Genomic DNA, 13,980 nt, shown 5'->3' on the forward strand with positions numbered 1-13,980 from the left:
AAAAATACTGCATGATCTCACTTACACATGGAATCTTAAAAAGTACAATAATGATAAACAGATGGCAGAACCGTGCTGGTTACCAGAAGTGTGAGGTGTGTGGAGGAAACAGGAAGATATCGGTCAAAGTACACAGTTACAGTTATGTAGGATGAATAATTCTGCAGTGCTCACGTACAGCGTAACTGTAGTTAATATATTATATTATGTAGTATAAATCAACTTCAAGAGCTCCCGTTATAGAAAAAAAGGTAACTAGTTATGTTCATCATGTAGTAATCATTTCACTATTTGTCATCCTTGTGCAGGGGCCATGCTAATCTTCTCTGTATTGTTCCAATTTTAGTATATGTGCTGCTGAAGCAAGCACTGTCATGTAATTCTTTTGTCTCCCTTTTCTTTGCTGTCTTTTGTTACTTTTTTCTTTTGTATTTATAGGTTTTGATTTTATTCTTTTGTGTAACTTCTATAAGAATCTCGGTGTTACCAAGATTACATAAAATACCCTATAGTTGTAATATGAGCTGATAACAACTTTACTTACATTAAAAACTCTCTAGTTTTCTTTTCTGCCCATTATGTTTTGATATTCCACTTTATAACTACTTATGTTTTCCTGAAGATAATTTATAGTTATTATGCCTTTTAAGATGCTTAGATAACAACCATAGAAATGAAAATTATTACCTACCAATATATAGTAATACAATGTTCTGTTTTTGTCTACATATTTGGCTTTATGAATTAGTTTCCCACTTCATTATGCTCTGTTATTGGTGTTTAGAGTCTTTTCAGCTCAAACTCCCATTAGTGTTTCTTGTAAAACAGGCCCAGTGGTGGAAAAAGTCTGTCTTCTTATTATTTTTGTTACTTATTTTTTCTTTTTTTGTTACCAGGAATTAAACTCAGGACCTTGTGCTTACAAGGCAGGTGGTGAACAACTGAGCTAAATCCCGGCTCTCCCTCTTATTTTAGAAGGGCAAGTTTTGAGGTGTAATATTTTTGGCTGCAGGTTTTTTTTTTCCAGAACTCTTGAATCTATCATTCTGCTATTTTCTGACCTGCAAGGTTTCTGCTGAAGAAACCACATCATAGATCACCAAGGAAATGCAAATCAAAACAAAAATAAAATCACCTCACATGAATTAGGATGGCTGTTATCAAAAAGACAAGGAATAACTAGTGTTGGGTGAAGGTGTGGAAAAGAAGGAGCACTTGTACTTTGAGAGTGAGAACATAAACCGGTAGAGCTATTTTAGAAAACAATATGGAAATTCCTCAGAAAATTAAAAATCAAATTGCCATATGATCAAGCAGTTTCTCTTCTTGATTGATAGATATCGAAAGGAAATGAAATCAGCAGCTTGTAGAGTTATCTGCGCTTCAAAGTTTATTACAGCTTTATTGATGATAGCCAAGATATAGAGACAACTTGTTAACAGGCAAATGGATAAAGAAATTATTGGATATACAGATGTTCCTTTCCTCAGAATGGGGTTATATCTTGATAAGCCCACTATAAATTTAAAATACTCTAAGTAAAAATGTATTTGATACATATAACCCTCATAACATCATAATTTAGCCTAATCTATCTTAAGTATGCTCAGAACACTTGCAGTGGTCTACAGTGGAGTAAAATCATCTAACACAAAATTGTTTATAATGAAGTATTAAATATCTTATATAATTTGTTGAATACTATGCTGAAAGTGCAAACATAATGGTTATAATAAAGGTGAAAAATCATAATTCCAACCACCGTAAAGCGGGAACTGTGTCTATACAAGGGCTGATCAAAATATATGGTCAATGTTCAAATTCTTGAAAATTTATTACAGTAAAGCTACATTGCCATTATTTCCTCTCAAAGTACTCCCTCAGTTTTAACATATCTCATTATTCTTGTTACTTTCTAAAGCAGTTCTAGAAATCTTCTTTCCTTGAGTTTCTTCACAAGATGTGATAAACAATGTAGTGAATATTGCTACCAGGAGCCATGCAAAGGACAGGCAGGCTCATGAATACACGAGGGGGTCCTCATCCACATTAGGTGCCAGATTGGGCACTGTGCAACTTCTGCTTCTTCCTCAGAGTCAAAATTACCACGACAGGCAAACATTTTTAACTGATACAGGATATCAAGGCAGCCACAACAGCATGACCAAAGAAATTCATGAAAGAGGGCTTCCAGAACTGCTTTGGAAAATAGCAAGAAGATGGGATAAGGGTGTTTGAAATAAGGAGGATTAATGCCAATACATCTTTTACTGTGACAGAAATTTATGAAATGTAAACATTAACCATATTTTTCAATCACTACTTGTACAGTGGAATATTATTCAGGCTTAAAAAGGAGATTCTGTCATTTTTTACAACATGAACTTAAAAGTCATTATGCTAAGTGAAATAAACCAGACCGAGAAATAAAAATACTGCATGATCTCACTTACACATGGAATCTTAAAAAGTACAATAATGATAAACAGATGGCAGAACCGTGCTGGTTACCAGAAGTGTGAGGTGTGTGGAGGAAACAGGAAGATATCGGTCAAAGTACACAGTTACAGTTATGTAGGATGAATAATTCTGAAGTGCTCACGTACAGCGTAACTGTAGTTAATATATTATATTATGTAGTATAAATCAACTTCAAGAGCTCCTGTTATAGAAAAAAAGGTAACTAGTTATGTTCATCATGTAGTAATCATTTCACTATGTACATGTATACTGATGCTGTTCTTCTTACTTATATATAATAAACAACAAAATATCAAATCGCTGTGAGGTTTATTATGCAGCAATTGATTTAATAATTTAACGAAGTATTTTTCTAATGACCATTCCACCAACGTAACAGCCTCCTTTAACTTGGGTAATGCTATGAACAAACTTTAAGCCTTGTCTCAGGCAACACTCTGCAAAGGCTGGGGATGCAATTGCTTTATGGGTCCAAAAGCAGAGATCAGACAATCAAGTGACCTGTGCCCTGCACTGGGAGGCCAAGGCTAAAACTCAGAGTTCCTGAGCCAGAACCTGGATGGGTCTGTCTGAGTAATTGGGCAGTTGGTTTCCTAAGGAACTGAGAAGTACCTTTCTGAGGCAAGGAGGTCAGTACAAAACAGCCTCAAAATGCTTGAAAATGACTTCTCCTTTGTACAAAGTTCAAAGAATATAGCTTGTCATATAAAGCCAATGAGTCAAATTCTTTATTTTTCCTTTCAGGGAACAATCCCAACAGCTGTGGGTTAGGCCTTTAAAAATTTCTTCATCCCCTTTGACCTACATCCCCCTAGTCTTCTGGGCAAATACAACTTTGGCTGCCTAAATCAGACAAATTCAAATCCAGCTTGGAAGCAGTCTCCTGTCCCTCTCTATCCTCCACCTGCTGACTGGTAAAACTGTCTATGGACTTCCCAGGAAAAACCTTTTCAGTACATATGCAGACAGTTCTCACATGCCATGATGTCTTAATCTTCCATGGCTACAGGGGGCTAAAACCTCCTTTTAGGAGATGACCGTTTCCTGCCCCAGCTTTTTCAGGGGTGTGGAATAGTTGTTCAGTTGCCTCCTCAGTCTCAGTCTGATGGGGTAGATTTCCTGCTGGTTCCTTCTTCACCCTGGCCATTGCCTCCTGTTTCTCTGGGAAATACAGCTTTTTTTTGAAAATTCTTTCGGTAGTTTCTCATCAATTCTTACTCTACTTCTTTTAGAACTCAGAGTCAAGAGGGTAAATATGTTAGGCCTATAGGCTATTTGGTCTCTGTCATAACTCCTCAACTCTGCTGTCACAGAGCCAATGGGCAATATGTAACAGAGTAGGCATGGGTGTACTCCAATAAAACTTTATTTATAAAAGCAGACAGTGCAGGATTTGACCCATGGCTGTAGTTTGTGGACTCCAATCCTAGAATATTTGGCTATTGGGTTCTTCATTCCCTTAGGTCAGGGATGGGGTGAGGGGGCACAGGACAAAGCAATGAATCCAGCTCAGCTTACATTTCCCTCTGAGCCAGAGCACAAAGCCTGTGCTGTTCTTACAATGCCATGTCCATAAAGGCCAGGGCAGCTTTAGGGATGTATGAATCCAGATCTGGCAGTCCAGTGGCTGTCCCTGGATGAAGGTGATATCAGAAAGGAAGTCATCCAGGTGCTCAGACGTTGGGGACCCATTTCTCCTACTCAATTTGCACTAGAAAATCCTCCCTTCTCATCTAACAGGAAGGAGGATTCTTATTTCTAGCTGTCATGTTCAGAGAAAGACCAGTTTCATAAACTTGGCGATATTTACTTTTTTAAAAAACATAATTATTGACATGGACTGGACACTGTTTATAGGGTTGCTATGGAAATGAAGTCCCAGGATGAAGCCTGAGAAAAGTAGGACAATTGGATTGGATGGGAATAAATGTTTTACAAATCCCACCCCACCGGGAACAAACAAGGGTATTTTAAGCTAAAATGAGTAAGACCTATCTTGATTGCAACATAACTTCACAGAGGGTCTCTGCCTCTGGAGTGTGGCATTCTGCCTGGATGACAACAGCGATATTTCTCAACTGACGCTCCTCCCATCACCATGCCTAAGTTCCTAGAGGCCCAGCCATGTGTAATTCATGTCTGTGACTTTCATCATTTAGCTCAGTATGCAAAAAAGTTTTTGTATAACTGCCATGACCTGAATATAAGAAGTTTCTCCCTCCCAATTTAATTTCTTTTTCCAAAACCCAATGCTGCCCTTCCTGTGACACATTATCAGTGTTCAGGGTGGTCCCAGGAATTTCAGTTCTACTCCAGCTTCAGCCAAGTTAAGGGGAGAAAAGGCACATTGCCTGGTATTTCAAGTTGGTTCATACAAATACTGTGGCTTTCTCAAGAATATCACAGCCTCAAGAATAAATGAAAGACAAGTACTTCATTAAATCAAAGCTATAAGATTCTTTCTATCTCAAGGTCTGTACAAATTGTCCCCTTAGGTTTTGTAATTGTGAGAGGAAAAAAGCGCCGTTTTTCTCCCTCTAACACAAACACTGTACCAATTTTACTTCATGCCTCTGGGAAAGTTTGGAAATGCTAAGTTCTCCTGTCTTGGCATCTTTTAATTTATCCATGACTTGGCAGTCTGTAGCACTGTTCCCCTTCCCTAAAAACACCCTTCAGGTGATCCAGTTCATCCCCTATTACAACTGACTGCTCAGAGAGGTTATGTGATAGAGTCTGTCATGGTTTAGGTCAGTGTCCCCCAAAGGCACATGTTTTAAAAGCTTGGCCCCAGCACCACAGAGAGGTATGAGGAGGAAGTTAGGTCAGGGGTGGGGTGGGGGATCTTTGAAGGGGACATTGGGAATCCAGGCCCCTCTTTCTTTTCTTTTTTTGCTCCTAGCCAAAAAGACGAAGGAGCCTCCTCTACCACATGCTCTTGCCATGATATACTGTGCCCTACCACAGGTCCAAAGCAACAGGGCTATTTGCTCATGGGCATTGTGAAGCAATTGACTAATCTCTGGTGCTTGTTACAGTAACTGCAAGCTAACACAGAAACTTAATCCCTAAAATTATGTTAATGTGCCTTCAGGTAGAGCCTTCGAGTGGTAACTAGGATTAGACCTGGACCTCCTCGATGGAATCAGTGACTTTATAAAAGACTCGAATAGATTCAGGTTTGCTCTCTCTTGCCATGGGATATCCTTCACCATGGTAAGATACAGCAAGATGGCCCTCACCAGATGCCAAGCAGATGCTAGCACGATGTTCCTGTGTTCCTGGGACTTCTCAGCCTCCAGAATTGTAAGTTAAATAAACTTCTGCTTTTTATAAGTTACTCGGTTTCAAGTATTTTGTTATAGGAACAGCAAGCAGACTAAAATAGAAGCCCTGGGCTACCCGGGACCAAAGACCAATGCCCTTCTGAAATATGCCTGGGACTAGATGAGCTATTATGGACCACATTTCATTTTCATCTACCATCCCCAACTGTTAATATCAACCATAAACACTACTCTGAGGACCTTCTACCTTCCTAAGGCTGGAAATCCTACTCAATGGTTTTTATCCTAGGATCTTTTGTGTCTTGTTTCGTTTTAAAATGTTGCCATTAGTCACAATTTCCTAGATCATCTCAGAAGATAAGAAACCGACTGTTTCTATTTTTCATGGTGCTAAGAATTAAACCCAGGGCCTTTACACTGAGCATTCGAAGCCTCCTGCCCTGCCCCACCCCTCCCCATCCCATCTCTTCTCTTTGGAGCGAGCGTTCTGCTAAGTCACTAAACTGCCTAGGCTAGGCTCCAACTTGCCACCCTCCTGCCTTAGGCACCCAGAGGGATTGTGGAGCACATTTTAAAATGACGTATCTTTGCAAGGGATTTAGCTCAGTGGTTCTGCCGCCTGCCTTGCAAGCGCAAGGACCCGAGTTCGATCTCTGGTACCAAAAAAAAAAAAAGGACACACAAAATGAAATAAAATGACATATCTTTGCTGAGCTGGCGGTGAACAACCTCTTATATGATGTTCAATCGTTACAAAATGATCTGTGTTTCTCCAGAAGGGCTCTTCTAACTGAGATGTATTTACTGAGCATTTACTATAAGCAATTTACTGTGCTAGGCATTGGAGATCAATAGCAAATAAAATAGACTTTGGCCCTCCCTGGGCTTCTATTCTAGAAAGAAAGAGAGATGAAACAATGGGAAAATAATAAACTATGACTGGTGTCATAAGGAAATCTAGTAGGCAGCTAATGCAAAGAACACAGAGTAGAAGGGAGATGGTTCTCTGAGGAGGTAACATTTAGGTGGAAATCTAAAAAATGAAAAACTGTTCAGTAGGAAAGCAGAGTGAAGAGATTTACAGAAGAGGTATCAGCATGTGCAAAGGGACCATGGCAAGAAAAGGCTTGGCAAGTTAGAAGGCAGCTGGGCTGCAGTATGTGGGTGGGATGTGAGACCGAACAAGGCTGGAGAGGCAGCAGCCCCATCTGTCACGCAAGAGCCTGTGGACCTCATCCAGGCGGAAGCAGTGCGGTGGTTTGCAGGCCAGTGGCCGGTCTCAGTGACAAATGAAGGTGGCCTGGCCTGAAGGAGGGGCTGGCAGCAGAGATGGACCTAAAAGGAGGTATTCATGTACTAACTGGGCTTGAGGCGGTACAGCTGGCCCTTCATCTCTGGTTTAAACCAGCTCTGCTTCCTGGAGTGGGACTAGCTCTCAATTTCTCCTCCCCTCAAACTGAGCCAACATCTGGAAGACACATGGGGGGATATCTTTAAATTATCTTCCTTTTTATTCATAATCAGGAAAAGAAGAGTAAGCAAGAATTGCTCTCCCAGAATTTTTCTTAGGCTGCTGGACAATCTCCCCAATGTAACACCAATATTTTTCTTTTATTTTAATTTCCACCGAAGAATCACATGGTTAAACCACCCCCACACACACATACACTGTACACCTCCCATACTGAGTCCTTCTCTCAAGGGGAAACCACTGTTACACATGTCTGTTTATGTTTCTTCGGTGATTATTTCCATATCTCTCAAAAGTACGATGATACAAGTATTCCTTGATTTACCAGATTTACACATCATCTTACTGAATTCTTGGCTTGAGAGACAAGAAGAATTTATCTACTTACACAATGACTATTCCTGTTTTTTCAGACGAATTTTCACTGTTAGGTGTCTACTGCAGTGGTTTTCAAACTTTAGTTGCATCAAAATCACAGGTCAGCTCGTAAAAACAGATATTGCCAGGGCCCACCCCAGGAATTTCTGACTTGGCATCTCTGGGTGGCCCGATCACATTGTCATTTCTCCCAAGTTCCCAAGAGAGGCTGATGTTGCTGCTTCATGAACCACACTTTTAAGAATCACTATTCTCCGGGTGACCTCTGCAACTTAAAGAGCTATTTCCTGCTTCGCGTTTTGGACTATCACTTGACTCACCAATTGGAAAGACTGAAGCATTAAGAGAACTGTTGTCATTCTTTACCTCTATACAGTCAAATCTGATGACATTTGTATTTTATATCGTCATTTTACCTCTGTTTTGGTGTAAAGAATGAAATCTATAAACAGTGCTTATTTCTTATTTATTATGACTACATGACTATTTTTCACAGTGGAGCCAAGACAACTATTATGTTGAGACAAAATCAAAATCCAGAAATACACAACTTCCACTTATGGGAGAATGTTCTTCTACTAAGGTCCCTCTCTTCCTTACATTCTATTTGCTCAAAAGCCTACATTTTAATTTGCCTTATATTTGAACCATGAAAGTGACCATATTTCTATTTTTCCCAGAATTTTTTGTTTGATTTGGTGTCCTGAGGATTGAACTCAGCACCTTTCCATTGAGGTATGTCCCTAAGCCTTTTATTTATTTATTTATTTTTTTAATTTTCAGAAGGATCTCTCTAAATTCCCGAGGCTGGGCTCAAACTTATAACTCAAGGAATTTTTGACTGCCTTTACTTTTTGCTTACCCATAAATACAAATACTCAAAATTTACTGTATTATGAATATTTGCCACTTCATCATTCTATCTATTGTCTGGCTTCATTCTTCTGCAAGTGCACTGATGTCCTGTTCTACATTAGATAAATGTTTCAGACTTCCACAGTTATTACCCTGGGATTTCTTCTCATTACATTTCTGGGAGCCATGGTTTCTTGGATTCCATGCTTTGCTCCTTCTAGGGGTCACTCTTGTTTTTTTTGTTTTGTTTTGTTTGTTTTGGAGGGCATATCAGGCAATGTTGCTGAAAGTATTACTAGGGAGGCTCCAAGTATGAGTGACCTGAACAGGGACTGCTTTCCAGGAAGACTGCTTTGTGCTTTGAAAGGGGACCAAGAGGAGAGAGGAAGTGGATGTAAAACAAATAAAGCTATTTTATGTACCAACTCCCTATGGTGAGTGTAATCATGTACTAATAAAGAACACAATGAAAAAAATCAAGTTCCATAAGTGAAATAAAGCTCATGTTTAAATCAAAAGCAGCATCACAAAGGCAGTATTTTCCAAGTTGTTTCTACAAGTGCAGTGTGCACTGACAACTGTCAGCCTTTCCCCAGCCCATCTGCATCCTCCGAAAGAGAACTACCCTCAGCTCAGCTGAAGGACCTCCCTCCAGGGAGGGCTACATACCCTCCTCTTCCTCACCCCATGACCAGTCAACAGCTGACCAATACAGGGATACAGAGACCAGCCTCCATGCCTCAAGGACAGGACAACCCTGCAGTCATTTATGCTCCAGGGTCCCCTCTCTAGACCTTAGCTGAGGCCACACCCTTGTTCAGCCCCTTATCCTTCCTTTACAGGTTTCCCACAAAACATGGCCTCATGGGACCATGTGCTCCAGAATCCCCACCTCAGGCTCTATTTCTAGGGAACCCAAGCAAAGGTAGTGTGAGAGACACTTTGGGAGAAAAAAGAAATACCTTGGTAAAAACTGCACTACCTATTTAAACACCTGAATGGACATTTCGAATTCCAAACCCTTCCTTGTGGCTCTAGTTACATCTCTCATCTGTGGGTCACTCATTTGCTAGTTTCCTCTCTGTTCACAGCAGGCTGAAGGTGGGGCCAGGAGGTGGTTCCTCAGCCTTGCCTCTACCTTGCCAAAGTTTGGTGCAGCCAAAAAGCAGTACCTCTCATCGATGGCTCAGGATAGATAGGTTGTCTCTGCTGCAGCACAGAATCAGTTCATAAGCTCACCCTACCTTACATGCCCTGCACCCAATATCATCCAAAGCTTCCGACACAGCAGCACATCCCAGAATGTGCTGAACATGGATCAGGGCTTCCACATGTACCTGCCTTGGTGGTCTGGCTTTCAGGGACACTTGGGTCAGGTATATATTTTTTAAAAATATCATTTGGTACCAGGGATCAAACTCGGGTCCTTATGATTGTGAAGCAGGCAGCAGAACCACTGAGCTACATCCCTGGCTCTCAGCCACCAACTCAGTAAACTGCAGTTTTTCCCTTCACTCACCCCTCTATCAATAAAGCAGTCACTGAGGAAATACCGTGTACCAATCTAAGCTCTGGAAACAGTTTAGGAACAGAAGACAAGTACAAGGACCAGTTCATGACCTCAAAGGAATTATAATTTTCTAGTATCCCTAGTAGCCTGAGAATGTTCTCAATATGTTTAGATACCGTAGTAGCTAAGAGAAAGCAAGATCATTCACTTCTTCATTCTGTAGATCAAGAAAGGGCAGGAGCAAGCCCTTGAGCATTACTCTGGGTCATTATTTCTGCCTTGTGTACCTGCCACCTTGAACCCCAGTTATTAGCTTTTAGGTTCTCACCTGATTCTTCTGGGCAATCTTTTGTCCCTTCTTCCAGCGTAGAACTGGTGTCAGAGCTGGCAACTCCCTCTCCTCCTCACCATTCACATGTGTTCCGAGGCTGTAGGCGGCTTCAAACACAATGGGGCTGATGACGTCCTGCACCCTCCTCTGTAACAATAAACAGGCAAGTTCAGCACAGATGCAGCTGACAGTTGTGAAGTGTTTCTCAGCTTACAAAGGTCTTCCACATGACTTGTCTCTTCTATCCTCACAACCAGTTTGTGGGGTGGAGCTTTACCACTTTCATACTTCAGATGAAGTAAGCGAGGCCTAGGACCATTATCATCTTGTCTCTGGGTCATTCTGCTAATGGCGAGGCTTCTTTATTCTACCTTGCATAGTGCTAAATCATCTTCACTTGAGCATATGGAAGATATTATTTTCCTCGTCTTCCAAAAATTCTTAGAAGCCAGTTGGAGGGTGGACGAGAATCTGCACTCACTGCTAACCCTTTGCATTCATAGTGATTTGACGGTCAAAGCTCTTGTGCATTGAGACTGTGGACTGTGTGTTGGAGCCAGGGACCCAAAGTAATCAGGGGGGGGGCTCAACATCCCCCCAGGGTTAGTAGTTTTACAGCCAGGGATGAAAGTTTGACTTCAGGCTTTATGTTCTTTCCTCTGAAACTCAGAGACTTCAGGACCCAAGGGAACGGCAGGCTGGAAGTCACAGGGAGAAGAGAGGAAGGGAAGAGAAGACAGCACATATGGCCTAAACACTTAAAGAGGCCAGCCCTATGACAGGTATCTAGAGCGATAAGCAACATTCCCAAGCCCTGTGAGCTAAAGGTGTATTATCTGCCACTGCACAGAAAAGGAAAGGAAAGGTACAAGTCTAGGTTTTCCAGGGAATAAGGCCAGTAAAGATTTCAGGTTTCATCTTTAAGCCTGGAATTCCTGGCCTTTCCACACAGTGTCACAGTCTCCAGGGGACTCTGGGCCCCAAGATCTCGCAGCTGAGAGTTAGGGGCAAAAGTAAAGCTGGGAGGTCGTCCCATATCCAGGGCTGACATGCTCTCCACAGATAGGCTGCTATATGAGAGGTGACAAAGGAAAGCGGCACCAATAACCAAGTCCCCTCTGCCCCTGTATCTGTCATAAAGAGAGACGTGGGGTGGGGGTGGCACAAGAAACTCGAAGTGGCCTTTTTGGGAAACAAGAGGGGCTGAGGGATGGGGGCAGCAAAAGACAAGTACAGAGCCCTGGACTTCAAACTAATCTCTGTGTGAATTCAGGAGGTGCTGGAAGTAGAGTAGTGTTTTGGTCAAAACTGTAGAGAGCTCTTTGTGACATAAAGAAAACATAAAGAAAAGAGTTTGCTTCTACTTCTCCCTGATACCCAGCCCCCTCCCTACAGGCAGACACTCCTGAAACTTTTGGGGAACTTTTCTTTGTCCACCGTATACACACCCAGGCAAGCAAAGCCTCAGCCCACATGGCCTTTGCCCTCTTCACTCAGCATACATCCTGGAGATGAGCTATGTCTGTACCATCTCCTTTTGAAATGCACACAGTGACCAACATTTGGGCTCAAGTTAACTTTAACAAGCAAATGACTGTAGCAGCAGTCCCTAACTAAGAGGAGGTTCTAGGAACTTCGGTTCTCTGGGACAGGGCTAAATAAAAAAGGGTCTACAATTAAATAAGCTGAGAGGACACCAATTTAAACAGAGTTAAAGAGGATTTTACTCTGTTTTGGGTTTTTTTCCCTGATTTTATTGCAATTGCTCTAAGAATAGGTGGTGGCCCCAAATTACAGGGCTAAGGAACCTTGTATTTCCTCAGAGCATGTGCTGAGTAGAACACACTCTGAGATACCAGAGAGCAGGTTAGACTCTCCAGCAGCATCCCAGGAGAGGAAATGGGAGGGCAGAGCCAGGGGACATGGGACAGGAGGCAGATGGGGCCACATTGTAGCCGCCAAGCTGTGGGACATGAGGGATGGTGCAAAGGGCCACAGGTGGCGTCATGGGTGAGCTAGTACCTGAGTGGGTGTGTTCAGCCAAGCACTCACTCAGAGGTAGAGTCAATTAGTTTGCATGAGTAAAGTGAAATAGAAGTGATGGAGGAAGCTTTGAACATACTACTTCCAGAAAATGCTCTGAAAATCCAGATTTTAGGAAAACACATTTAAGATCCTTGTCCTTTTCAGGAGCAAGGCACATGCTTGGGATCCAGGTTCTCCTTGCCAATTGAGTCTGCTAACCAGAACTGAAAGTTTGTTGGTGTTATGGAGAAGAATGAATCAGTGAATGAACAAAGTTCCAACATGTTTACAAATAAACCACACTTTTTAAGGCTATCTCAAGGATTTACACTTAACTCCCTCAAGTCTATTGGCCCCGTTTTATGTAAAAGAAAATTGAGATACAGAAATTCAAATAAACTGTCCTCCAACCTCAAAGTTGGTAAAACAGTGGAATCAGACTTATTCTTAGAACCAGGAGTAAAACTTCCCTTGCTGTCCATAAAATACTATTTAAAAATCATTCCAACCACATTAAGTTCTGGCATCACTCTAAAATACTTATTTACCTAAGAGCAGACAGAGCACAGGGGGAGAGGAATGTTTCACACACAAGGATGCAGGTGAATGAATGACAACCAGGAAACAGAGGCTGAAAGAGAGGGCTATTTGTAAGTGTGTGGCCAGCAAACTATAACCACTGAGGAGGGAAACCTTAGTCATGTTGCAACTTATCTTGGACAAGCAATGCATTTGCACATTGAGGGGTGTGGATGCTGTTTTTTGGCAATGATTGCATGAACCTGTTTTAATTCAGGACTTTGGAAAGTAGCTTTTTATTACATATCCCAGCAGCTTGGGGCAGACAGGAACTCAAACCACAATGAGCCGTGGGTGGAGGCAGAGGGGGGCAAGGGGATCAGAAACAGGCCAACACCCTCAAAGGACAGCCCCTCCTTCCCATACTGCGCAGCCTTCCTCAGGACAGCAGAGGAAAAGTAGCACCATTTAGTGGTTTCCTTCTCGTTTTTAGAAGCACAGTTCACTCTGCTCAGCAAAGCAATTAAGTGGAGGACCTCAGCAGAGAGGGAAGCCTAGGGCTCTGCCACAGACCATAGCTGCTAACATTTACTGCTAAAAAAAGTTACCACCACAAACTGAAACCTCTAAAGTTGAAAAACCACTTATTGACTAAAGGCTAGAATCTACCTGTTCTTGCTAAAATTCTACAGGCATCTTTCTCTTGCTTTGAAAACTGAAGGATCTCCCACAGAGAACATCCAGACCGGCAGTGGCTGACCCGCAGGGTTGGCAGTGGCTGAGGTTTTATAGGGAACTTAACATATGCTGCATTTGAAGTTTATTAGGTGCTTACTTTATGCCAGGCAATGTGCTGGGCATACATAAAAGACTATCAGTCAGTTATTAGTCTCAGGGGAAACAGGCAAGCAATGACAATGCCATACAAGGTACACCAGTGCGGGAGGCTCTAGGGACACAAAGCAAAGGCATCTGATTCACACAGGGCTGGCAAGCTTTCCAAAGAAGGCAACCCCGGCTGAGACATAAGACAGAAGGACATGAGCCAGAGAGCAGGTGGGAGGCCCAGCTGGTGCAGCAGTGTGCAGAGGGCACAGGGCATCTGGTGGACAGCATAGGACTC

General features: G+C 42.0%; 1 protein-coding gene and 1 non-coding gene across 2 annotated transcripts in view; both read right to left on the reverse strand.

Moving 5' to 3' along the window:
• The window catches only part of Itga9 (integrin subunit alpha 9), a 332,354-nt gene that overhangs the window by 165,911 nt on the left and 152,463 nt on the right, over positions 1–13,980 (reverse strand). The window contains exon 16 of the mRNA XM_033756921.1: positions 10,311–10,460. Within this exon, the coding sequence (XP_033612812.1) occupies positions 10,311–10,460 (150 nt within the window). The remainder of the gene's footprint in view (positions 1–10,310; positions 10,461–13,980) is intronic.
• Positions 267–370, reverse strand: LOC117283655. Its single transcript, XR_004514685.1, has one exon. It is a non-coding gene; the product is annotated as a U6 spliceosomal RNA (small nuclear RNA).

The sequence above is a fragment of the Fukomys damarensis genome, unplaced genomic scaffold (genome assembly GCF_012274545.1).
Source record: "Fukomys damarensis isolate Sample0158 unplaced genomic scaffold, DMR_v1.0_HiC HiC_scaffold_28, whole genome shotgun sequence".
Lineage (NCBI taxonomy): Eukaryota > Metazoa > Chordata > Mammalia > Rodentia > Bathyergidae > Fukomys > Fukomys damarensis.